Source organism: Rhinatrema bivittatum, chromosome 6 (assembly GCF_901001135.1).
Source record: "Rhinatrema bivittatum chromosome 6, aRhiBiv1.1, whole genome shotgun sequence".
Lineage (NCBI taxonomy): Eukaryota > Metazoa > Chordata > Amphibia > Gymnophiona > Rhinatrematidae > Rhinatrema > Rhinatrema bivittatum.
This window is the reverse complement of record NC_042620.1, coordinates 54,088,378-54,113,760: the sequence shown is the minus strand read 5'-3', so window position 1 is coordinate 54,113,760 and position 25,383 is coordinate 54,088,378. Positions and strand designations below refer to the sequence as shown.

Sequence of the window (25,383 nt, the reverse complement as noted above, 5' to 3'; positions counted from 1 at the left end):
ACACCCAATCTTCCAGTCTCACAAGAACTACTGCAATTTATCACTATCCACTTGTGATTTAACTACCCTGAATAATTTTGTGTCATTTGCAAATTTGATCACTTCACTTGCCATTCCCCTTTCCAGATCATTTATAAATAAATTAAAAAGCACCAGTCCAAGTACAAATCCCTAAGGCATTCCACTGTTTACCTCTCTCCACTGAGTAAACTGACCATTTAATTGTACTCTGTTTCCTGTCTTTCACCCAGTTTTCAATTCACAAAAGTACATTGCCTCCTATCCCATGACTTTTTAATTTTCTTAGAAGCCTCTCCAGGGGGACTTTGTCAAATACCTTCTGAAAATCCAAATACACCACATATATCAGTTTATCTTTGTCCACATGTTTAGTAACCCCTTCAAAAAAATGTAGCAGATTTGTGAGGCAAAACTTCCCTTAAGTAAATCCATGGTAGTTGTGTCCCATTAAACCATATAAAAACTATATTCTAATTACAATTCAGCTTTTTCAGAGAATTCATTGCCAATTTGTTTTCAACATTAAATTAAAGAGAGCACAATTTTTAAATCTCTACAGTACTGTAACCCAAAGGCTGAACGCAAATGGCTGTGTACAATGCAGTATTGTGTTTGGGTCCCTCAGTTAGCTGTGCATGCACCTTGAGAAGAGATCTATGAAAGGTGTGGATGATTGATGCACTCATAATGTTTCTGTAACATTGGGAAAAATGATCAATGCAACCAAAAACACGTGTATACACAATTAATGGAATGCGTGCATCCATGCAGATTATGCTTCATCATTCTTATGGTGTTTCAGATCGATTCATGAATGCATCACTCATCATTGATAGCTGCTTTGGTTCTGTTGATCCATTGGCAGATTGTTCATTGCCATTGTGCTAGGGATGCTAGAATAGAAGGAACAGAGGGATGAAAGAGAGAAGGGAGGTTCAGGGGCTGTGGTGGCACATTGTTATTATTTAGGAGAGTTGTGGGTGTATCCTTGGGCTGATGGCAGATGACCACGCCCCTGGGGGAAGATCCCGAGAGGGACCACCAGTCAGGCTCAGAGTTAGGAGACAGACACACACTAGTTCTTTTATTAGACAGTATACTGAACCACTAGAGGTGGCAGTAGTAAGCTGGAATGCCCAGTTGGGCTGTAGTCCCTCAGATACTGGAATAGCGATCCCTGGAGGCTGAGCTGTAGAGAAACTGAAATATAGTGAGTAGGCAGGGTATGCAGAGTTCATGGACAGAACCTGATGGTAACACTCACACAATGTCTCATAGAAGCCCAGGAGCTGGAATGAAGTAGACACCCAGATGTAGTAGGCAGTGATGACTTCCAGGCAGACGTGAATTCCGGGAACGAGGGCCCTCGAGGAGCGAGTACCAGTTCCAGACTGCAACCTACAAAGTAAGAGAGATCGAGGCCCCCGAGGAGCAGGTACCCCTGGTTAGTCCGAGGAGGCAGAGTAGTGTAGATAGAACGAATCCTTATCCGTTATCCGTTATCCTTGCTAACTCGAGTTGTTAGCAGTTCCGAGACCTTTAAATTTCTGAAGCAGATGACATCATCTCAGGGGGACGCCCCTGAGGTTCGCCCTACTTCTGGTACTTGAGGCGGGGTCGCACCGCGCCTGCGCCCCCTAGGTATCAGGTCAATATGGTGGATTGCAGCATTGGGCCAGTCCAGGAATGCCGGATGAGGTCGAAAGAGAGACGCCGCGGCAGCCAGCCTTCCATCAACCCTGGAGGGAGTCGCCAATGCGGTAAGGTGTGCGGACTGGAGAAGTTGGGCAGCAACCGTCGCAACACACATTTATACAAATTAATGCAAATGAGGGGATAGTTTTCTCCTCTGTCCTCAAATGCCCAGTCCTAGCCTGTGGAAAAGTTGGCATCCCTCGGAGAGAGGGTAGGAAAGAGAAGGAATAGCCCAGATCTTTGAAGTACCTTGCAATGCCCCGCTTCCTTCTACATTATGATAGTATGTGCTGCCGCTAAAGGCGTGAAATGCATGTAACACTCATCATGGAAAAGGATGACCTGAGGGATGCTTCATGGATGTGGGAGCACAGTGACTACTTACTCTGTATGGTCAGAAAAATCTCTGAGAAATAACTGGAAAGCTCTGGAAAATGTGTCCTTATTGGCACCATCATGTCACCTAACTGATGTTGTGACTACAGTGAATTGCTTTCTCTTTGGAGCAATTCACTTGTTTTCATAATATAACTGATATAAATGAGGCAAATATTTTTTTTATGGGAAAAAGGTGCTAAATAGGGCCCTGATATAAATTTGGAGACAGAGATATTTCTGTTTTTCACCCATTTTTTGTATGAAGAATAGTATCCTAAAGAAGGCTGTAGTGCAAAAATGTAATAAAAAATTATGAAGGTTATCAAATAGGCACAGAGAATCCTAGTGGTGGATTTGCAACAATAAATTTCAGAGATCGAGAAGGGTCTGTAGTATGAAGGGAAAATGCAAGACTCACCAGTAATCTTCCTTGTGTTAAGATTAATTAATGGTAAATTGATCTTAATTAATATTAAATTGGTCTATAATTTGAATACTTTTAAAATAGGATTATACTTTAAAAAAGACCCACAAGATGGCTACATATATATATTATTTTACTTTCTTACCAGAACTGGTGCAGTAAGATGGATCCACAAGTCTACCATTTTGATCATGACAGGCGATTGCTCTGAGTTGCATGCCTTCCCCACACTCTTTGATATCTCCATGGTTTTTCATTCCTAATTGCAATTCTGCTTTTTCTTCTAGAATTATACAATCTGACCAATTTCCATAAGGTTGAGCAGTAAACACTTCACACGGGCAGGCTTCAGTTTCAACTTGAGGATAAACTTCAGCATTCTGGCATTTGTCACGCTTTCTGCTTCTTCCTGTGCCAAGAGAAAAATCATGTCAACTGATTTTGATGAAAAACATGTCGCTGAATTAATGCTCATGGGATTTTTCAGCAGCTCTGTTTGCAACATTTTTTGGATGATTCAGATGACAGTTAAGACAAATAAAACAACTAAGATCTACTTTATTTTTCATTTTGATTTACATTTCATCCTTGAGGAAACATTAGTGTTTAAAATTACTGAAGGTTTGTCTTGTTTAATTACTCTTATCTGGACTCTAACTAATCTGGAATGTTGTTAACTGATAATTAGCAGAACCCCATCCGGGAATCAGACTGGTGTATGTAAATCCTGAATATAGTGTAAACAGCTGAAGTATATATTTCAAGAAGTAGATTAAAAATATATTTATCAGTAATATGGCCATAATAAAAAGGTATGCATCTTTCATCTTTCTCCATACTTCCCCTCAAAACAATATAGACACAGAGGCTGTATAATTTTATTCTGTTGTCATGTTTCTATCTATTCTGCCTATCCACACAATTGCTCAGCATTACAATCCCTACTACTCCCTCAGAGATCCCCTGTGCTTGTCCCATGCTTTCTTGAATTTAGATACTGTCCTTGTTTCCACCACTTTCACTAGGAAGCTGCTCTTTGCATTAGAGATGTGCATCGGGTGCCCAATCATTTCCGCTTTCGGATTCATGTAGCCATGGTAAAAGTTCATATTCCCGCGGATCGGCATTTTTTTGTTCGTATAGAATTGTTTTCAGTTTAGCGCGCGCTAACTCAAACCCATTAGCGTGCACCCGGATCCTTCACATTTAATTATTTACAATCCCCCAACCTCCGGACCCCCCCCAAAAAAAAAAAAACTTGCCTAAAGTCCCTGGGGGTCCAGCAGGGGTCCCAGGAGCAATCTCCCACTCTTGGCCTGTCGGCTGCCAGTAAACAAAATTGGTGCCGATGGCCCTTTGCCCTTACCATGTGATAGGGGCTATCGGTGCCATTGGCTGGTCCCTGTCACATGGTAGGAGCAATGGACAGCCGGCACCATCTTAAAAAATGGCACGGGCCATCCGTTGCTCCTACCGTGTGACAGGGACCAGCCAATGGCACCGATAGCCCCTGTCACATGGTAAAGGCAAAGGGCCATCGGCGCCATTTTGATTTGTGGCAGCCGACAGCCTGAGAGTGGGACATCGCTCCCAGGACCCACACTGGACCACCAGGGATGTTAGGCAAGTTTTGGGGGGGTCGGGAGGGTGGGGGATTGCAAATAATTAGATCTGAAGGGTTGGGGTGGGTTTGGGTTTTTTTTTCTATGTTCCCTCCCCCCCCCCCCCCCGAAACGATAAGAAAACCACACGAAATTTCATGGGGTTTTCCTATCATTTTCGGGGACCCCCGATACATAACGAATTATGAAATATCATACAATATTTTAATTCGCCATAAAAACGATTCACATCCCTACTATGCATCCAACATCCTTTCTGAAAAGAAATCTTCCTAGATTACACCTCAGTCTACTTCCTTTCACCCTTATCCTATGATCCCTCATTCCAGTCTCCCTTCCATTGAAAGAGACTCACCTTCTGTGCATTGATACTTTTGAGACATTTAAAGGTTTTTAACATATCTCTCATATTTTGCCTTTCATCTAGAGTATAAATGTTTAGAGCTTAAATTCTGTGTCTATGCTTTACAATGAAGACCACTGAACTTTTTAGTAAAATCTTTCTGAACAAATTCAATTATGTTTAATTCTTTTGAAGGTGCAGTCTCCACAACTGTACACAGTATTCAAAATGAGGTCTCAACAGGGACTTCATTCCTCTCCCTATGCACTCAATCATTTTTATGGCTTTTGCCATCCCCTTATCCATCTGTTTGGCCACTTTGAGATCATCAGATATGATCATCCCAAACTCTGCTCTTATTTCTGCTGTTTATCAGCTCCTTGGATCCTCTAGTTAGTTCTAGCTCATGACTTCTGGCTGCTTTAAAGAATACCTTTGGTACCAAGCAAAGGGTAATATTTAATCTGTAAATCAAATCTGGCTAAGTTTAGCTTCATCAGGACTTTTATTACAGTTATTTATTTTATTTATTTAAAAACATATTCCGCATATATCTAAGTGTTCAAGGTGGATAACAAACAAACATTCATAAAATTATAATATCAATAGCATCATACAATAAAAGTTCATATTCCCGCGGATCGGCATTTTTTTTTTCGTATAGAATTGTTTTCAGTTTAGCGCGCGCTAACTCAAACCCATTAGCGTGCACCCGGATCCTTCCTCAACCATCCTTCTTGTACATAGTATTTAAGTTGTATATTGTTTAAGCGTTACTAATTTATCTCTCTCTTCCTCCTCATCCCAGTTCTGCTACCCTTGTTAAATGTAACTGCACCTTCGGGCACCTCTGTTCCAGTTTGATGTATCTACTGCACTCCTGTTTTATGTAAACCAGCAAGATATGTTTTCATGATTGCCAGTATATAAAAACCTTAAATAAATAAATAAATAAATAAATAAATAAATAAAAAATAAAATACATATTAAATAGTTAAAAACAACCCATACAATATAAATACATAAAATACATAAAAGTACATAAAAGATCAATATGCAACAGTGACAAAGACCTGAGTGAAATGCTTATTTGCTTACCCTGTATTTTTGCCAGGGCTGCCAGAACATCCTTATTTTGCAATTTCCTACCGTTTTCTAGTTTCTTTTTATTTGTCAATTGGTAACTCTTCTATGGGGAGACACCTACTAATCTATTAACCTTCTTGAAAAGTACAATGAATTGCTTAAAAGCTATAAGGAATGTAACAGCAGCAAATTCAAAGTATATATCATATATAAATGCACTTAACTGTAAAAAAAAACAAGTACCTCCAATTGCAAATATTAACGTTAACTTCAAAAGCACATAAAGACAAAAAAAAAGGAGTTCATATAAGACACAAATGAAGCCTTTGAGTGCAAAAACAGACAAGTAAACATCTTGAAAAATCTAGCTAGGATGCTTACTTTAGCAAGCTAAAATTCTTTTTCATTCAATGCACAATTAAGCTCTGGAATTCATTCTCAAAGGATGTGGTTAAAGCAGCTAGTGTAGCTGGGTTTAAAAAAGGATTGGATAAGTTCCTGAAGAAGTCCGTAAACTGCTTGTTAAGCTCTTTGGTCGGAGACGGCTGTGACCGCTCTTGCTCACTTCTTTCTTTACAGCATTAATTCCATTGGGTAGACTTGTGGCCTCCGCCAGCTATCACCGGCCTGCCTACCAATCCCAGACCTCCCTGGGCAGCACGGACGCTGACGACCGCCATCTTGCCCTCAGAATACCTTAGGAGCACGTGCGCATGGGTCAGTCTTAAGCATGTCATGGCGGGAACCTCCGGGGCGTCCCCTCTGGATGACGTCATTCCACCAAGATTCTTAAGCCGGCTGCCCTGCTTACCAATGACTTGGCAACGAGTTCCCTCATTGCTGAATCCGCTTCGCTTACTACAGATTTCTGTTCCTGTGTCTGCCTCTTCAGCGTGAGGCGCTCTGGGTAACCGCTCCTCGGGGGCCCTTTCCTCCTCTTTGGCTATCCGCTCCTCGGAGGGCCTAATGCCTTGGATTGCTACCTGCCCTGTTCCCCGGGGTTTCTCTTGGAACATTCACTACTTTGAGTACCTCTGCTCTGCGGACCAGTACTGTACCATCTCTAGTGAGGAACCCTCATCGGTGCACCCCATGCTGCGGACCACTACCGTATCACCTCTTCTGAGGAACCCTCACTGGCATACCCTGCTCCACGGACCACTACTGTATCATCTCTACTAAGGAGCCTCATCGGTGTACCCCGCTCTGCGGACCATTGCCGTATCTTCACTACAGAGGTATTCCTTTGGGTATACCCCATCGCACAGACTCTGAGACTTTCTCCTGCACTGCCCGCTCCATGGGCAGTGCCTCTCTATCTCTTAATAAAGATTCTAATCTACAGCTATGTCTGACATCACTGAGACCTCGCCTCCCGAAGGTGAGGTTCACAGGGCTCCTCCCTGTGGGCGGTTCCATCTCTCATCTTGGCCCAGGGGCTCACTTACCTACAAATCCTAACACTGCTATTAATCAATAGAAAATAACTGCTGCTTGTTGCTGGCATTAGTAGCTTGGAATCTGTTTAAAATTTGGGTATTTGCCAAGTACCTGTGACTTGGATTGGACAAGTCAACAGGATACTGAGCTTGATGGATCCTTGGTCTGACTCAGGATGGGATATCTTATGTTCTTATGTAAAAGCAGAGTAAAATACAAATCAATTGAATTAAAAAAAACACACATACTCATGACCATTTTTTAAGTAGATCATTTGTACATGTGTTAACATTAAACTAATATTGTGTAATAGAAACAGAATTAGAAATATTCTATTGAGATTTTCTTTATAATAACTGTTATATAATATGAAATGATCATTTTGGAAGAATTATATAAAAACATTGATTACTTTTCTTCATTTTCCTTGCAATCATTAGTTGCTAAGGCAACATGTGCAGATCTAACCCTATTCTAAAGGTTCTGCATATCATACAAAATGTATCTAGCTCTGAAATCAAATTTGTCAATTCTTTGAGCCATAATTTCCAAAAGGAGCAAACAAAATGCACAAGCTGCTGGTCAAACAGTATATCTGTTGTATTTATCTCACACTCATTTTCTGCTAAATGCACAATTTATTTTGTAAATATGTCTGAATTTAGAAATTATAAACTTATTGATATATGTATCTCTGTCATTTATGAACTTATACTTACTAGGGATTTGCAGACCAAAAAAAATTGTTTTGGTTCATTCATTTTGTTTCTTTGGGACCCGTATTTGTTTTGATAGTTTCAAAACAAAAAAAATGAGTTTATTTGTTTCATTAGTTTTACATTAAAACACATGGAAGAATTATTACAATCTATAATAGGCTCTAGAATAGTGAATTTTATATCAATTGTAATGAAACTTGAGGAGTTTAGCGGAATCATGCCTCAAATGTTGCATTTGGGGAGAAGAAACCATCATAAGAATTGCATGTTACTTTAGAAAATGGAAATGTGCCATAAATTATCCTAAGGCTCTGCAAAGAGGGATTACAGGATTGGTAGGAGTTCTCTAATGTAATATAAGTGAAGCAAAGAAACAGTAAGAGAAGGAAGAACACTTCAAGTTGTTGGGCAGCAAGAAGATGGCTGTCCAACAATAGTGTCATGAACAGTTGATGGCAACACAAGAAGCAAAGTGGCACAAAAAGTGGCATCAGGACCCTAAGGCAACATAAAGGGGGAATGAAGCAGAAAATGTATTAGAAAAAAATCCCAATGTACAGTTAAAGGGACCAAGCATCAGAAAAAGTGGTATCAAGATAAAGAATTCAAAAGCAAGGGAGAGATGCACAGCAGCAGTGTAAGAGCTGGAGTATGCCAGGAAGATACAGGCAGAAATAAGATAAGAATATAAAAATGCAAAATCTGCGCCTGGCAGCAAGGCTGAGCGGCACAAGGATCTGAAGGTGTAGGATGAGGGGCATAGCATTAAGGCAGAGTGGCATGGGAGATACCAGTCATTCCGTTGGAGCACGCAGTCAACCATAGAGAGGGCGGAGGGTGGAGCCATACTTTGACTTCCTGTCAAAGTATGGCTGCACCAGGACAATCCACCAGTCCAGTAGGATATGTTTGTGTCACGGAGTAAGCCACACACACTATAGCTAGGTAGTAGGTAGGTACCCAAATGCACAGTACAGAGGAACTGCTAGTGGGCCATGAAATCAGTTATGGTTCATGAAATGGTGCCACAAGTGTGCAAAAGAATGGATAGCCGTGACAAGAGCAAGACATGGCAAAAATGTGAACACCAAATATGAAGAATGGTCTTAAAATCCTGAGGAGTGTTTCAGTACATTTGTAATGCAATTTATGGCTAAGGCCTCAGTAGTAATGATTTCAACATGGCATGCGTAGCTGTAAGTGACCACGCTTCAGTGGTTAGGGTTAGAAAATGGCATATCATAGGTGTGACAGGCCTTATTGTTAATGTTTGGAACATGACATGTCGTAGCTGTAAGTGACTGGCGTCATTGGCAATGGTTGGAATATGGCATGCCATAGCCGTAAGTAACAGGACTCAGTGGTGAGGGTTTGAAAATGGCAAGTCTGTCACTGTAAGTAACAGACTTCAGTGGTTAGGGTTGGGAGTAAGCCAGGCTGATAAAGGATAAGTTATTCTTAAGTGGTGGTTTTTGTAGAAGAGGCAGAGGATCTCCGTGGAGACATGCCCCAGTGGTATTTACCAAATACCACAACTGAGGGATGATCCCACTGATCTCCCTGCTTACTTCTCCTGAATACCTCTTTGGAGCGAAGCAGGCAGAGAATGTCATGGGATCATACCAAGTCAGACCCCAGTTTTCATCATGAGGTCAAGTCAGGAGGTAGCAGGGTGAGACAGGCCCCAATTTTGTGGAAGAGGACAAGTCAGGAGGCATCAAGGTGTGGCAGGCCTCAGTTTTGTGGACAAATCAAGAGGAAGTAAGCTGAATCAGACCTTGGTTTTCATCATGAGGTCAAGTCAGGAAGCAGAGTTATGATAGGCCTCAGTTCTATATATTGGGACAAGTCAGGAGGAAGTAAGCTAAGACAGACCCCAGTTTTCATCGTGAGGTCAATTCAGGAGGCAGCAGGGTATGAGAGGCCACAGTATTCTGGATAGGGGTATGTCAGAAGGGAGCAGGATTAGTCACACCCCAGTGAAGGTAGACACTAACAGGGCAAGGCAGGCAGATTGTGTCAGTGCATGTTGGCCCCTGTGATGCTTTTGGAAACAATGCAGAAAAAAGCAGGAGGTGTGTGGTCCAACTGGCAGTGTTGGGGACACATCAGGATTCATTATTGATCCGCTGTGGCCCTGGGAATGGCTTTTTATACCTACAAGGCAGCAGCAGTGTGGTTGTTGAAGTGTGGCCCAACTGGTGGTATTGGGGAAATAGCAAGACTCAGCAATGGTATATTGTGGCCCTCAGATTTGCTTTCAAGCCAGGGAGGCAGCAGCAGTGTGGCTGTTGAAGTGTGGCCCAACTAGCAGTGTTGGGAACACAATAGGATTTGGAATTTGCGTATTGTGGTCTTCGGACTTGCTTCTCAGTCCAGAGAGGCAGCTTCAGCAGTGTGGTTGTTGAAGCGTGGACCAACTGGCAGTTTTGGGGACACAGCAGGACTTAGCATTGGTGTGTTGTGGCCCTCAGATTGGCTTTTCAGACCGGGGAGGCAGCAGCAGTGTGGTTGTTGGTGTGGCCCAACTGGACCAAATACAGAATAAAGAGACCAGACAATATAATTAGAAACATGCTAAGAACTAAACTGGAACCCACAACAAGCCAGTCTCTATAAGCAGAGCAACAATGGAAAAACAGAAACATTGCCATTCTTCATAAAACATTAAAAAATAAAATCAAGAAATATAAAATATCCATCATAATAGTAAAATCATAGTCATAAAAAGAATAAATATTTGAAACCAGTTAACAAATAGAATATCCAAAATTTCTCAAACACCAATAAAATATTTCAAAACATCTGATGAATAAAAAAATCCAGTAATTATTTAATATTTCCCCAAAAAACTATGAAATATTTTGAAACAGTAGAAACATCAAATTACACCCAATAATTAAAACTAAGGATTTAAAAATCTCCTGCTCTCCATACCTGGGATCTTTTGAATTCCAGTCGCTTTGAGATTGTCGTGGATTGGGGAGGAAGGGCCACACAAACTTTATTTTTACACACATACATATTCACTCTTTCACATACTCCATCTCTTATATGCATGCCTCACACACACTTGCTCTCTTTCCCTCACAGACAAATTGTGTGTGTGTGTGTGTGTGAGCATGCCTGTGAGAGCCTGTATGCGATACATAGGCTTTCACAGGCACACACACACATGCACTTGCACACAGGCTCTCACACAGTCACACACATACACATGAACACAAGCTCTGACAAAATATACAATCAAGATCTCACACAAACTCTCACATAGACACAAAAATATAACACATACACACAAGTTCTGACACATACACTCAAGCTCTCACAGATATACACACACATGAACACAAGCTCTGATGCAGACACATTAATACAAGCTCTCACACAGACTCACATAAATTTACAAGCACTGAAACTCTGACACACACACACACACACACACACATGAACACAAGCTCTGACACACATACACACATACACACAGACACACACTCAAGCTCGCATACAGTCACATACATACAGATTCTCACACACACACACACACACACACATGGCTTCCTTTCTACAGGCCACGGTGGGATGGGCTCCACCATGGCCCCCTCTGCCCTCTTCCACTTCACTTCGGGCTGTGGTGGGATGAGCTCCACCACGGCCCTTCAGGTTACTCTTTCTTTGGCGCCACCAGCCTTTCTGCAAACAAGGGGGTGGGAACTGCAAAGCTGTGCGCACGCACACAATTACATGGGGAAACTGCCACGGCCTTTGTTCATTTTTGGTTGCTGGTGGGTTGACCTCCACTGGCAGCCCACTTCTCCACAAACTTTTCTCATTTTTGGCCACCGGCGGCCCCGTGACCTCTCCTGCTACCACCACTGCCAGCAAGTTGAGCTCCGCTGGTGGCCCCGTGGCCTCCCTTGCTGCCACCGCCCTAGCTGGTGTGCTGCCTGTAAATGCATAGTGTACCCACCCAGTTGCGCCGGGCCCATAACAATGACGGGTGCTGCTCTAACTTGCACTACTGTCTGACCTGAGCAATGTTGATGTTTTCTCCTTTGTTATATCCCTCCTCTGCCTCAATATCTGGCGCTCTAGTTGATAGACCTCCTCTGTCAGAAAGCTCTTCATATGTGTCAGATTATTGGCTTGCAGTGCGAGTCTTCCTTTCACACATATTGTGGTGAGCCTGTATCTAGAGCTTGTGGTCAAAGGTCCTAGTTTCTCTGTCACCCGCTTTTCCAAGGACACCTAACAGCGCAGCACCTCAGCTCTCATTCCCTCTTCCTGTTGAAAGCCCTCCAACTTTTTTAACAGGATGTCAACTATAGGGATGACATCTCCCAAGGTGGCGCTTGTGGCACTCAGCTCCTCTATGGCATCCTTAAAGGGCTTCAGGATTTTCACAATCTTCTCATGACTGACCAGTCACGATGCTCTAGGGCAGAGCTTTCCAAACTGTGTGTCGGGACACGTTAGTGTGTCGCCTGCAGGGTGCAGGTGTGTCGCGCAAGCCCGGTCAACTCTGATGCGAGTTTGGGCTTTTTTTTTTTTTCTAGAGATTCACTTTTTTTTTCAGTTTATGGGTTGCTTATTATTGGGTGATTTTTGCTGTCAATCGTGTTTTTTTTGGGGGGGGCTTGGTGGGTGGAACGAGCCCAGCCATCCTTGCATTGGCTGCTGCTGCCGATGAGGCCTGGCCATGAAGAGTACTGACTGCAAGCAGCAGTGTCTGGTGATCATGGAAGGGAGTGAAGCACTTAACTGGCAACAATCAAAAAGACGAGGTACATGAGTGTGGGGGCCAGACATGTGCTGGGGGGAGAGAGATGAGTGAGTGGGGGCCAAACGTGCTGGGGGGACAGACATGTGCTTGAGGGGGAGAGATATGAGTGTGTGGGGGCCAGACATGTGCTGGGGGAGGAGAGAGATGAGGGTGTGGGGGACAGACAATTTGTTTTATTATTGTTTCTCATAAATTATAACAATAACATGAATCTTGGAATATATATTTTTAATATAAATTTAAGGTTTTCATGAGATAGGTTGTGTCGTGAAACATTTTATTTATGTATATATTTAAGGAAACATACATAAATTGTCGAAATATGTTTCGTTCGTTTAACCTTTAACCTCTGGTTTACTAGTAGACTGAATTACCGTGTCGTGAAATTATGTTTGTCTAAAAAGTGTGTCACCAACATGAAAAGTTTGGAAAGCTCTGCTCTAGGGAATCCTGCAAGCATATCTCCATTTCCTGAAACAGAACGTGCAGGGGTGTCTGCTGCTTCATTAGTCTCTGCAGAATCATTTGGTATAATTCCAGCAGTTGCCCACATCTTGAATGACACGCTTGTGAGCCATCTCTAATTCCTCCTGCTTTTCACGGAGAAGGTCCCCTTACTTCACACTTCGGTGGAAGTGTCCAGCTATTTTTCTATACTTGCCTAGTAACCCATGCAGGTATACATTCTGTGGGTCCATGGACCCAGTCCCCAGGGACTCTTTCACTGCTAGGCCAGGGTGTGAGCATAGCATTGTACTCCCTGATATCCCCTGTCAGATACTGCCTTTCCCATATTAAAGCCATTGTCACAGACAAAAAAATCCTTCATTCATACTTCTTGCTCTCTGATCTAGTTGCCAACCCTCCAGCATTTGTCTAAAAGCTGCAAAAATATTGGCAGAAGTGAGTGTGCAGCAATGCCCACCTGAATCCTGTTGCTCTGGTCCCTATGGAGCTGCTGACTGTCCCTAACTCAGCCAAGTCCCACCAATGTGCTGTCAGAGAGAGGAAGGAGGGTGAGGTGTTTTGTAGATGTCCAGATATCAGTAATGAAATGCACATTGCTCACCTGTGCCTTTGCCAGTAGTGCCTGCAGGTGACCATGGCAATGTTTGTACAAACTGGGGATGACCTTTCTGCTGAAAGTGATCCTGGAGGGCACTTTCTGGTCTGACGCTAACAGCTGCAGCAAATTCCTGAGACCCACATTCTCCACTACCTGCAATAACTGATTGTCTAAAGCAATCATCTCACCTATAGTCCACTTTGGATGCTGCCTGCCTCTTTCCCCATTACAGTGCCACATAACCCCATCCCATTTCCTCCATTGTGGGCTGTTGTTTCTTAGATATAACTGTGGACTCCTGTTTCCAGCCTGCCTCCTGACTGGTAGAAGGAGCTGAAGGCTTGAAGCACCTTGAGGAACACTCATCCCCTTTTCAAATACCAGTGTCCTCTGGCTTGCAGAAGGGGCCTCCTGACAACTGCTACCGCCATCTCAAGTTTTATATAGATGGGGATGCTGCTTCTTCAGGTGATGATCCATCTCAGAACTACTTAAGTGGCCCAGTTGCTTCCCTTGGCAGATCTCTTTCGCCCAATAGTTACAATGCCCCAAAACGTGGGTTCTCCCTGAGTTGAAAATAGCTTCAGATTACAGATTTCTTTCATTATCCCTTGCCTCTGTCTGCATCCTCTGGGTGGATGATACTGGCATTGATGTGGTAGTGGAGACAGATGGAGCCTGAGAAACTGGGGCAGAGGATTCACTCATCCTGTCTTCCTGCACTGTCAGTCTGGCCTGCTCTCCTTCACCAATATCAGCTCCCGCCTCTCTCTCCTCTTTCTGTGAAGTAGAAGCTAGCATGGTACCAACTAAACCTCCTAACACTGGGTCTTCAGCTAACGCCTCTCTTACCTCTGATTCAGGAAATATTTTATAAGGAGATTCTTCAAGCTTTAATTTGTAGGAAGAGGATGACAAAACTGCTTTTATGACCTCTACTGCACTAAGGGATTATGCTGCTGGTGCTTTAGGTTTCACCACTTGTACTTCAACTTCTAAAGAAAATGGTGGCTGTATTCTGTGTCTGCTAGTAGTGCCTGCCATTTTCCTCTCCTCTGAACAACAAGATCTGGCTGAGACACTGATGGCATACCATCCCCATATTTCAATTTTTTTGCAGCTTGACATGCCTGCCTCTCCTGCTGACATTTTGGATTTGAAAAAATTCCGTTTTATTTTGATTGGGGGACTCACTGTTGTCTTGCTAACAAATCCCCTAACAACAACTACAGGCTTCACACATCCTCTAGTACCTTTCTCTGACATGATGGAATTTTATCTGCTGCAGTGGCTTACTGGGATTTAAATGATGGAAAAATATGTTTTTATCTTTATTTCTTTAAATGAAATGGATGTGTGTGTGACACTGACTAATTTGATTACGTGATCCCTCTGTGTGTAACATTGATCAACACACTGAGAGAATACACTGTAGTAGAACTACTTTAGTATTTTGCTCTGACTAGTGCACTGAATGTACATGCATACAAACACACACAAAAAAAGCAAAGAATGGTACAATGCTCTATGTGTGTGAGTAGTAGCACAGCCATACACTAGAAATAATAAATGCACCAGCCGTCCATTGCTCCTACCATGTGACAGGGGCCGACCAATGGCACCGGTAGCCCCTGTGACATAGTAAGGGCAAAGTCTATCGGCGCCATTTTGAATACCGGCAACTGACGGCCCGAGTTCAGGAGACTGCTCCAGGACCCCTACTGGACCACCAGGGACGTTTGGCAAGTCTTGGGGGGGTCAGGAGGGTGGGGGTTTATTCGTTAGTGACTCATTGTATTTGTGGGGGTTCGCCATACGTTTCGCGACCCCCACGAATACAACTAATATGGCATATACAATGCGGATTACCAATATGTTGCAAACGAAGGCACACCCCTACAAAATAATCCACAGAGTGGCTGGCTGTATCTGTGGATGCACTGACTCTTGTATACAGTACATGCAGACCCAAACACAAGAGTTAAAACAGCCTCTCTATCTTGGGTACTATGGCACCTCTAGTAGCGCTGGAACTACACTAGTTCACACAGTAACAAGTTTAAAATTTAATAAATCTCTGCAAACACAACCACTGCCAGGCAGCAGTCTGCCTTCCTGGAGGGGAGAAGGAGATGATAAAGACTAACGTTCCTCTAGATCAGTGGCAGTGACAGTGACAGCAGCTAAAAGGATTAGAAAAGATGGAATGTTTCTAATGTTGAACAAAAGCACTGTTGATACAGAAGACTGTAGTAAAATACAGAATTCATACACAACAGCTAAGAATTATGTCTCTTCCACGAAAGAAAGATCCAAATGCAACCTGTAACAGTCTAGGAAAATATATGAAGAATAGACAGAGCAGTGATTCACTGATTTAGAAAAATGCTTCATTCTGATACGTACCCTTGCTTTATCAGTCTAGTTTCCTTGACAATAGATCCCGGTTCTTTCTGACATCACACATGAGTTACAGGCATTTGGGCTGGTTGCTATGGAAACTTCCACATGACCTGCCAAACTTAGGCTCTATTTTTCCAGTGTTTCCAATGTTTTTCAAACAGAAATGTAAATGAATGACATAGGAACTGAGATGTGTTATATTTTGGAGTCAACCACTTGCTCAGTTTCTGTCACTTTGTGTTGGTCAGATTTTAGCCTCCATTAAAAAACTCTTACTTTTTTTTTTAGGTGTACAATTATATTTATTTGCAGAAATGCTCACAAGCACAGAAAAACTCCAGCACTATCTTTATGATACCACTTATTTTATTATTTGAATGGTTAACATCCTCTGCAGTGAAAGAAGAAGCAAATATTTAATTTAGTTTTCTGCAATGGCCTTAGACTCACCGAGTGCCCATTTTACCCCTTGGGTGTGTAATAGTGATGTGAATCGGGTGCCCGATCGTTTGCGCTTTCGGGTTCGTCTGGCCGCTGGAACATCTAGTTTTCCCACAGATCGGCATTTTTGTTTTAGTGAAAAATCGTTTTTCGTCTTAGTTCGCACTAATGAGGAGCTAGCACGCACTAACTCCTGTTAGTGCACGCTAACTCCCGTTAGTGAGCACTAACAAATAACAAAAAGTAACAAAAAATAACAAAAATAAATGGGTTTTTTGTTAGTGCATGCTAACAGGAGTACTAACGGGGCGGAGTCAGAGTCGGGGCGGCGTCAGCCCCCAGAAGAGGAGGAGTCAGGGCAGCACCGAGGCTGACGCCGTGAAGGCTTCACTGACAGCGAAAGGTACGCTTCTTTTTCGCTGCCAGTTCCGCGCCGAATAACTACACGTTTTTATGGTGTAGTTATTTGGCACGACGATGGCAACGATCGCAGCCAGCTATCGCAGGACCGCCTCCCCGTTATCACCGAATTAACTATGCCTTGTGGCATTAGAAAATCCAGCCCTAAGGCATTTCTCCCATTCCGTGCATAAAAAGTAAATTAGGCCCTTAATAACTTATTTAACTGCAACTTGGTGAGTATTATTACTTGCTGTTTATACCTTTAAAATATTCAGCTATTGTTATGGTTTCGGGGTCTGAACCCTTGGTCCAGCGAAGAACGAATGTCCGATCGCTGGTTGGCGAGGCCTAGACCAGGACTCTCACGGAATGGACAACAGGGAGATCTGGATGCAGGCGCCTCCTGCAGGTCGTATGGTCCAGATGGCTGGCGCCTCCAGCAGGTTGTGATATTGCAAATAAGCGTCCACAGCCGGTCCAAGAAGATAAAGCTGAGTTGGCGCCTCCAGCAGGTCGTGGAATCAAAGGTGGATGTCCTCAGCAGGCCGTGGAAAGTAAAGCTGAGCTGGCGCCTCCAGCAGGTCGTGGAATCAAAGGTGGATATCCTCAGCAGGCCATGGAAAGTAAAGCTGAGCTGGCGCCTCCAGCAGGTCATGGAATCAAAGGCAGAACAGTTCAGAAAATAGGAGTTGGGGAAACTCCGCAGCCAGTCCAAGGGTTGAGAGCCAAAGAATACCTCACAGCCAGTCCAGGAATCAGAAGCCAGAGAATACGCCACAGCCAGTCCAAGGGTCGGAAGCCAAAGAATACACCACAGCCGGTCCAGGAGTCAGAAGCCAGAGAATATGCCACAGCCAGTCAGGAGTCAACACCGAAGATCAGGAACAGGAACCATGAACAGGAACAAGCCAGGAGCCAAGAGGAAGTCAAGGCAAGGTCTGAGGTGCAGGCCTTGCCTTTAAATAGCTCCCACCATCTGGCACACCAGGAGAGAGCCAATCCCATCACAGGAGGCTTCCTGCAGCGAATCCTAAGCTGCAATGTAAGCCCCTGAAGGGGGCGGAGCCAGCAACCCAGAAGAGAAGATAGAACGCCGCGGCCATGATGCGCCGCGGACCACGGCCCCGGACCCAAGACCCAGCACTTCTTTAATGAAAACGCGGCAGTCTGCCGCACTGGTAAGAGGTGGTTTCCTGTCACGGCTTGCCGCGACCACGGCTCGTAACAGTACCCCCTCCTTTAGGCCTCCCTCTAGAAGGCTTGGGCTTCTCAGGATGAAAAGTATGGAAGTTCTTGAGAAGATCTTTATCCAAGATATTAGTAGCTGGCTCCCAGGAATTCTCCTCCGGTCCGAAACCCTCCCAGGCAAGAAGGTACTCCCATTTACGACCTCGTTTGCGCACATCCAGGACTTCTCGAACTTGGTAAATAGTATCTTCTTCAGCCTTTACCAGTGGAGAAACAGGTGTCTTACAAGAGGGCCAGGTGAGAAGTACGGGCTTCAAAAGCGATACGTGAAATGAATTATGAATAGGAAGTGTGGAAGGTAGTCGTAATTGATAAGTCACAGGACCTAATTGTCTGATCACCGGAAAGGGACCAATGTACCGGGGAGCCAATCTCATGGAGGGGACCCGTAGACGAATGTGTCTGGTACTTAGCCACACTTTGTCTCCTGGAAGAAATCATGGTGCCGGTCGTCTGTGTCGATCCGCAAATTTCTTGGCAGTATTGGCTGCCCTTCGTAACATTTGTTGCGTATGGTTCCATAGTTGTTTTAGTTGTAGAGCCGTAAACTGGGCCGCTGGAGAGGCAACTGGTAGGGGTAATGGCATTGGTGGAGCAGGTTGCTGTCCATAAACGATTTGAAAAGGAGAAGCCCCCGTAGACGTGCAAGTGTGAAAATTGTGGGAGAATTCTGCCCAGGGCAGCAAAGCCGACCAGTCATCTTGTCGAGAGTTAACGTAAGTTCGTAGAAATTGTTTTAAGGACTGGTTGGTCCTCTCCGACTGCCCGTTGGCCTGGGGATGGAATGCTGTGGTGAAATCTAGAGTAATGTGGAATTTAGTGCAAAGACTCCGCCAGTATTTCGCAGTGAATTGTGATCCGCGGTCAGAGGTAATGTGCTGTGGAATACCATGGAGACGAAAAATGTGTAACACGAAGAGATGAGCCAAACGTGGAGCAGCTGGAAGGGCAGGTAGAGGTGTAAAATGGGCCATTTTTGAAAATCGATCCACCACAACCCATATGACCGTATGTCCTTCTGAAGGCGGCAGATCGACAATAAAGTCAGTGGAAATGTGAGACCAAGGTTTAGTAGGTACCGGAAGAGGTTGTAATAGCCCCCAAGTCTTCCCTGTAGGATCCTTATGTTGAGCGCATGTAGGACAGGAATTTACGTAAGCGCGAATGTCCTTACGCATTCCTGGCCACAATAGTGATGCTGCAGAAGGGCAAGAGTTCGTCTCTGTCCAGAATGCCCAGCTACTTGGGAATCATGTCCCCACTTCAATACTTTGTTGTGGAGTCTTTGAGGTACCCACCGTCTTGCCAACAGGAACTGTGAAAATCGCAGAAAGAATGATGCGAGCAGGATCAATGATGTTCTGAATGGGTTCTAAGATGTCCTTGCTGACAAAGGATCGTGATAATGCATCAGCTTTAATGTTCTTGCTGGCGGGTCGATATCGAATTTCAAAATCGAAACGGGTAAAAAAAAGTGCCCAGCGGGCTTGGCGTGGATTGAGCCTTTGAGCTTGCTGTAAATAGATTAGGTTTTTATGGTCCGTAAAAATCGTGATCGTATGTTGAGACCCCTCCAGCCACTGTCGCCATTCCTCGAAAGCAAGTTTAATGGCAAGCAACTCTTGGTCGCCTATAGAATAATTGCGCTCAGCAGGTGAGAATTTCCTCGAAAAATAAGAGCAGGGATGAGACTTGCCAGAAACAGAAATTTGGCTCAATACCGCACCTACTCCTACAGTGGACGCATCAACCTCGACAATGAAGGGACGTCTGGGATCTGGGTGATGCAGACAGGGTTGTCGTAAAAAGGAATCTTTAAGGGTTTGGAATGCCTCAATAGCTTCCACTGGCCAGGATTTAGTATTCGCTCCATTACGAGTGAGCGCAGTAAGCGGTGCCGCGAGCTTAGAAAAATCCTTGATGAAACTGCGGTAATAGTTGGCGAATCCAAGAAACCTCTGTGGTGCGCGTAGACCGGTTGGTTGAGGCCAGTTCTGTATACATTTTAATTTAGCCGGATCCATCTGAAATCCTTGTTTCGAGATGATATATCCTAAGAAGGGTACAGATTTAGTCTCGAAAACACATTTTTCCAATTTAGCATATAAATGATTCTCTCGTAAACGTTGCAAAATCTGTATAACATGTTGATGGTGAGCTTGTAAGTCTTTAGAGAAAATTAATATATCATCTAAATAAACCACCACACAGATATAGAGTAGATCCCTGAAGATTTCATTGATGAAGTGTTGGAAGACGGCTGGAGCATTAGTTAAGCCAAACGGCATAACTAAATATTCGTAGTGTCCATCCCTGGTATTAAAAGCTGTCTTCCATTCGTCGCCCTCACGAATCCGAACTAGATTATATGCTCCATGTAAGTCCAGTTTAGAAAAAATGTGGGCTCCTTGTAACCGGTCAAATAACTCTGCGATAAGGGGTAGCGGATATCTGTCCTTGATCGTTATAGCATTGAGCCCTCTAAAATCAATGCAAGGTCGTAATGTCCCATCTTTTTTCTTGACAAAAAAAAATCCGGCTCCTGCCGGGGAGGTAGATCTTTGTATGAAGCCTTTCTGCAAGTTATCTTGGATATATTCAGACATGGCTAGAGTCTCTGAAATGGATAAAGGATATGTTCTCCCTCGAGGCGGTGTAGATCCCGGAATCAAACTGATAGCACAGTTGAACTCCCGGTGAGGAGGTAAGATGTCCGCGGCCTCCTTGGAGAATACATCCGCAAATTGTTCATATTGAGAGGGTAATTTCCTTAGGCCAGAGGTACAAATGAAACTCTTTGTACAAGAAGTCTTATTTAAACAAGTTCCCAGACAATTGGATTCCCACTGCTTCAGTTTTAAAGTAGTCCAATCAAATCGGGGATTATGACACTGTAGCTACGGAATGCCAAGAACCACTGGATGAATGGCTTTCTTGAGTACGTAAAACGTAATTTGTTCCTGGTGGTCTGGTGCAATATGACAATCCAGAGGTTCAGTCTGATGTGTAATGGTCCCTGGTAAAGGATCCCCGTGAATAGATGAGACGACTAATAGTTTAGGACAGGGTCGGGTAGGAATCCCCAGTTGTTCGATTATTTCTTGCAGGATAAATTCTCCGCCGGCACCGGAATCCACTAGGGCCAAGGTGGTAAATGTATGTCCTTTAACTGTGCGGGTGACAGGTAGCTTAAGCGGGGGAGCTGGAGATGTAAGACCTAGGGTTAGACCCTCCATGGACCCTAGGCTTTGGAGTTTCCCGATCGGATAGGACAGCCTGCAATCCGATGACCGGAGCCTCCACAATATAAACAAAGTCCTTGTCTTCATCATCTCTGACGTTCAGCAGGAGACAAGGGACCTCTGCTGAGTTGCATGGGTTCCTCAGTAGTGGTCTCGTTAGGATGTACTTCTCGGTTATTTGTGGGAGGAGGAGGTTGAGTGTAGGAACTGGTCAGGCGTCGTCTAACTCCCAGATTCTCCCGAGCTCTCTCCTGAATTCATCGGTCAATTCTGGTGGCTAACTCGATGAGTGAGTTTAAAGAAGTAGGAAGTTCCCTGGCCACCAGTTCATCCTTGATTTTAGTAGATAGGCCCGCCAAATAAATTGTTCGGAGGGTTGCTTCTTCCCACTGAAGCTCCGTCGCCAGAGTTCGGAATTCAATATTGTAGTCCATGAGGACTCGCCCTCCTTGATGAAGGTGTAGGAGGGTGGACCCCGTGGCTGCTTTCTTCCCTGATTCTTCAAACACCAACCGGAACAATTCCAGGAAGCGAGAGAAATCCTGTAGTACTGGATCAGCGTTCTACAACAGGGCCGATCCCCATGCTAGGACTTTGCCATCTAACAATGACAATATATAGGTGGTTCTGGTTATATCGTCTGGGAAGAGAGAGGATTGTAGACTAAAATGCATATTGCATTGGTCCAGAAATCCCAAACATAAGCGTGGATCTCCAGCATACCAAGGTGGAACCGGTAAAGGTATAACTGGATGAGGGAGTCCTTGCAGCATAGGTGTAGCAGGTGCAGTTGGTGGACTGACTGTGGGCGGACTAGCGTGCGTAGCAACCACAGCGTCTAATCGAGCATTAAGTCGTTCAATGGAGGCGGCCATGGCTTCTAACATACTCTGTTGTTCGACTATCTTCTGTGCCAGGCCGGGAATTGCTCGTAATGCTGAGGCCTCTGCCGGGTCCATGGCCTTGACTTACTGTTATGGTTTCGGGGTGTGAACCCTTGGTCCAGCGAAGAACGAATGTCCGATCACTGGTTGGCGACGCCTAGACCAGGACTCTCACGGAATGGATGACAGGGAGATCTGGATGCAGGCGCCTCCTGCAGGTTGTATGGTCCAGATGGCTGGCGCCTCCAGCAGGTCGTGGTATTGCAAATAAGCGTCCACAGCCGGTCCAAGAAGATAGAGCTGAGCTGGCGCCTCCAGCAGGTCGTGGAATCAAAGGTGGATGTCCTCAGCAGGCCGTGGAAAGTAAAACTGAGCTGGTGCCTCCAGCAGGTCGTGGAATAAAAGGTGGATATCCTCAGCAGGCCATGGAAAGTAAAGCTGAGCTGGCGCCTCCAGCAGGTCGTGGAATCAAAGGTGGATATCCTCAGCAGGCCATGGAAAGTAAAGCTGAGCTGGCGCCTCCAGCAGGTCGTGGAATCAAAGGTGGATATCCTCAGCAGGCCATGGAAAGTAAAGCTGAGCTGGCACCTCCAGCAGGTCGTGGAATCAAAGGTGGATATCCTCAGCAGGCCATGGAAAGTAAAGCTGAGCTGGCGCCTCCAGCAGGTCGTGGAATCAAAGGCAGAACAGTTCAGAAAATGGGAGTTGGGGAAACTCCGCAGCCAGTCCAAGGGTCGAGAGCCAAATAATACCTCACAGAAGCCAGAAATACGCCACAGCCGGTCCAGGGGTCAGAAGCCAGAGAATACACCACAGCCAGTCAGGAGTCAACACCGAAGATCAGGAATAGGAACCACGAACAGGAACAAGCCAGGAGCCGAGAGGAAGTCAAGGCAAGGTCTGAGGTGCAGGCCTTGCCTTTAAATAGCTCCCACCAGCTGGCACACCAGGGGAGAGCCAATCCCATCACAGGAGGCTTCCTGCAGCTAATCCTAAGCTACAATGTAAGCCCCTGAAGGGGACGGAGCCAGCAACACAGAAGAGAAGATAGAACGCCGCGGCCATGATGTACCGCGGCCCCGGACCCAAGACCCAGCGCTTCTTTAATGAAAATGCAGCGGTCTGCCGCGCTAGTAAGAGGCGGTTTACGGTCGCGGCTCATAACAGCTATTGACAGAGGGTATACCTTTATTTCACACAATATCTCAAAAACTGTTACTTTAATCTTTCATAAAAATCTGTTAGTAATGAGATGATTACACATATTAAAACCTGCATTAAATCATAGTTGTCGCCTTTATACACTAACTGTCCTTCATCAATGTCATGTTTTTTTCCTCTTGGTTGAATTATTTATTAATTGATTTCAATTTGATTGCCACTTCACGTCATACTCTCAAAGAGGGTACAAATCGACATGAATACAATAAATAATAAAAACAATAACAAAACAATGAAACATCTTCAAACTTATAATATTTAGACATATAGTAAACATAAGAACTTGCCATGCTGGGTCAGACCAAGGGTCCATCAAGCCCAGCATCCTGTTTCCAACAGAGGCCAAACCAGGCCACAAGAACCTGGCAATTACCCAAACACTAAGAAGATCCCATGCTACTGATGCAATTAATAGCAGTGGCTATTCCCTAAGAGGTAGATCTTTATGCGTGCAGGGCTTTTAAAATCTAGCCTTAAGTAAATTTGATTAATATCCGTTAATGGACTTCTCCTCCAAGAACTTATCCAAACCTTTTTTGAATCCAGCTACACTAACTGCACTAACCACATCCTCTGGCAACAAATTCCAGAGCTTTATTGTGCGTTGAGTGAAAAATAATTTTCTCTGATTAGCCTTAAATGTGCTACTTGCTAACTTCATGGAATGCCCCCTAGTCCTTCTATTATTCGAAAGTGTAAATAACCGAGTCACATCTACTCGTTCAAGACCTCTCATGATCTTAAAGACCTCTATCATATCCCCCCTCATCCGTCTCTTCTCCAAGCTGAACAGCTCTAACCTCTTCAGCCTTTCTTCATAGGGGAGCTGTTCCATCCCCTTTATCATTTTGGTTGCCCTTCTCTGTACCTTCTCCATCACAACTATATCTTTTTTGAGATGTGGCGACCAGAATTGTATGCAGTATTCCAGGTGCGGTCTCACCATGGAGCGATATAGAGGCATTCGGGCGGATTTTAAAAGCCCTGCTCGCGTAAATCCACCCGGATTTACTCGAGCAGGGCCTTGCGCGCCGGCGCGCCTATTTTGCATAGGCCGCCGGCGCGCGCAGAGCCCCGGGACGTGCGTAGGTCCCGGGGTTTTTTGAAGGGGGCGTGTTGGGGGCGAGAACGGATGATGCGGCGTTTCAGGGGCGGGATGCGGCATTTCGGGGGCGGGACCGGGGCGTGGCGCCGGCCCGGGGGCGTGGTCCAGGCCTCCGGACCAGCCCCCGGGTCGGAAGATGGTGCGCCAGCAGTCTGCTGGCGCGCATAGATTTACGTCTGCTTCTCTCAGGCGTAAATCTCGGGACAAAGGTAAGGGGGGGTTTAGATAGGGCCGGGGGGGGTGGGCGAAAGGAAGTTCCCTCTGAGGCCGCTCCGAAATCGGAGGGAACGGAGGCAGGCTGCGCGGCTCAGCGTCGCAGTCTGCCAAAATCGGCAGCCTTGCGCGCGCCGATCCAGGATTTTAGAGTATACGCACGGCTATGCGCGTATCTTATAAAATCCAGCGTACTTTTTTTGCGCCTACTGCGCAAACAAAAGTACGCGATCGTGCTTTTTTAAAAAATCTACCCCAGTATGACTTTTTCCGTTTTATTAACCATTCCCTTCCTAATAATTCCTAACATTGTTTGCTTTTTTGACTGCTGCAGCACACTGTGCCGACGATTTTAAAGTATTATCCACTATGATGCCTAGATCTTTTTCCTGGGTGGTAGCTCCTAATATGGAACCTAACATCGTGTAACTACAGCAAGGGTTATTTTTCCCTATACGCAACACCTTGCACTTGTCCACATTAAATTTCATCTGCTATTTGGATGCCCAATCTTCCAGTCTTGCAAGGTCCTCCTGTAATGTATCACAATCCGCTTGTGATTTAACTACTCTGAATAATTTTGTATCATCCGCAAATTTGATAACCTCGCTCATCGTATTCCTTTCCAGATCATTTATTTATATATA

The 25,383-nt window shown here is 44.6% G+C and overlaps 1 protein-coding gene across 1 annotated transcript in view; it reads right to left on the bottom strand.

Annotated features, from left to right (window-relative positions):
• THSD7B (thrombospondin type 1 domain containing 7B) overlaps window positions 1-25,383 on the bottom strand; it is an 898,700-nt gene that overhangs the window by 369,744 nt on the left and 503,573 nt on the right. Inside the window, exon 13 of the mRNA XM_029607893.1 lies at window positions 2,664-2,927. Coding sequence (XP_029463753.1) covers window positions 2,664-2,927 — 264 coding nt within the window. The remainder of the gene's footprint in view (window positions 1-2,663; window positions 2,928-25,383) is intronic.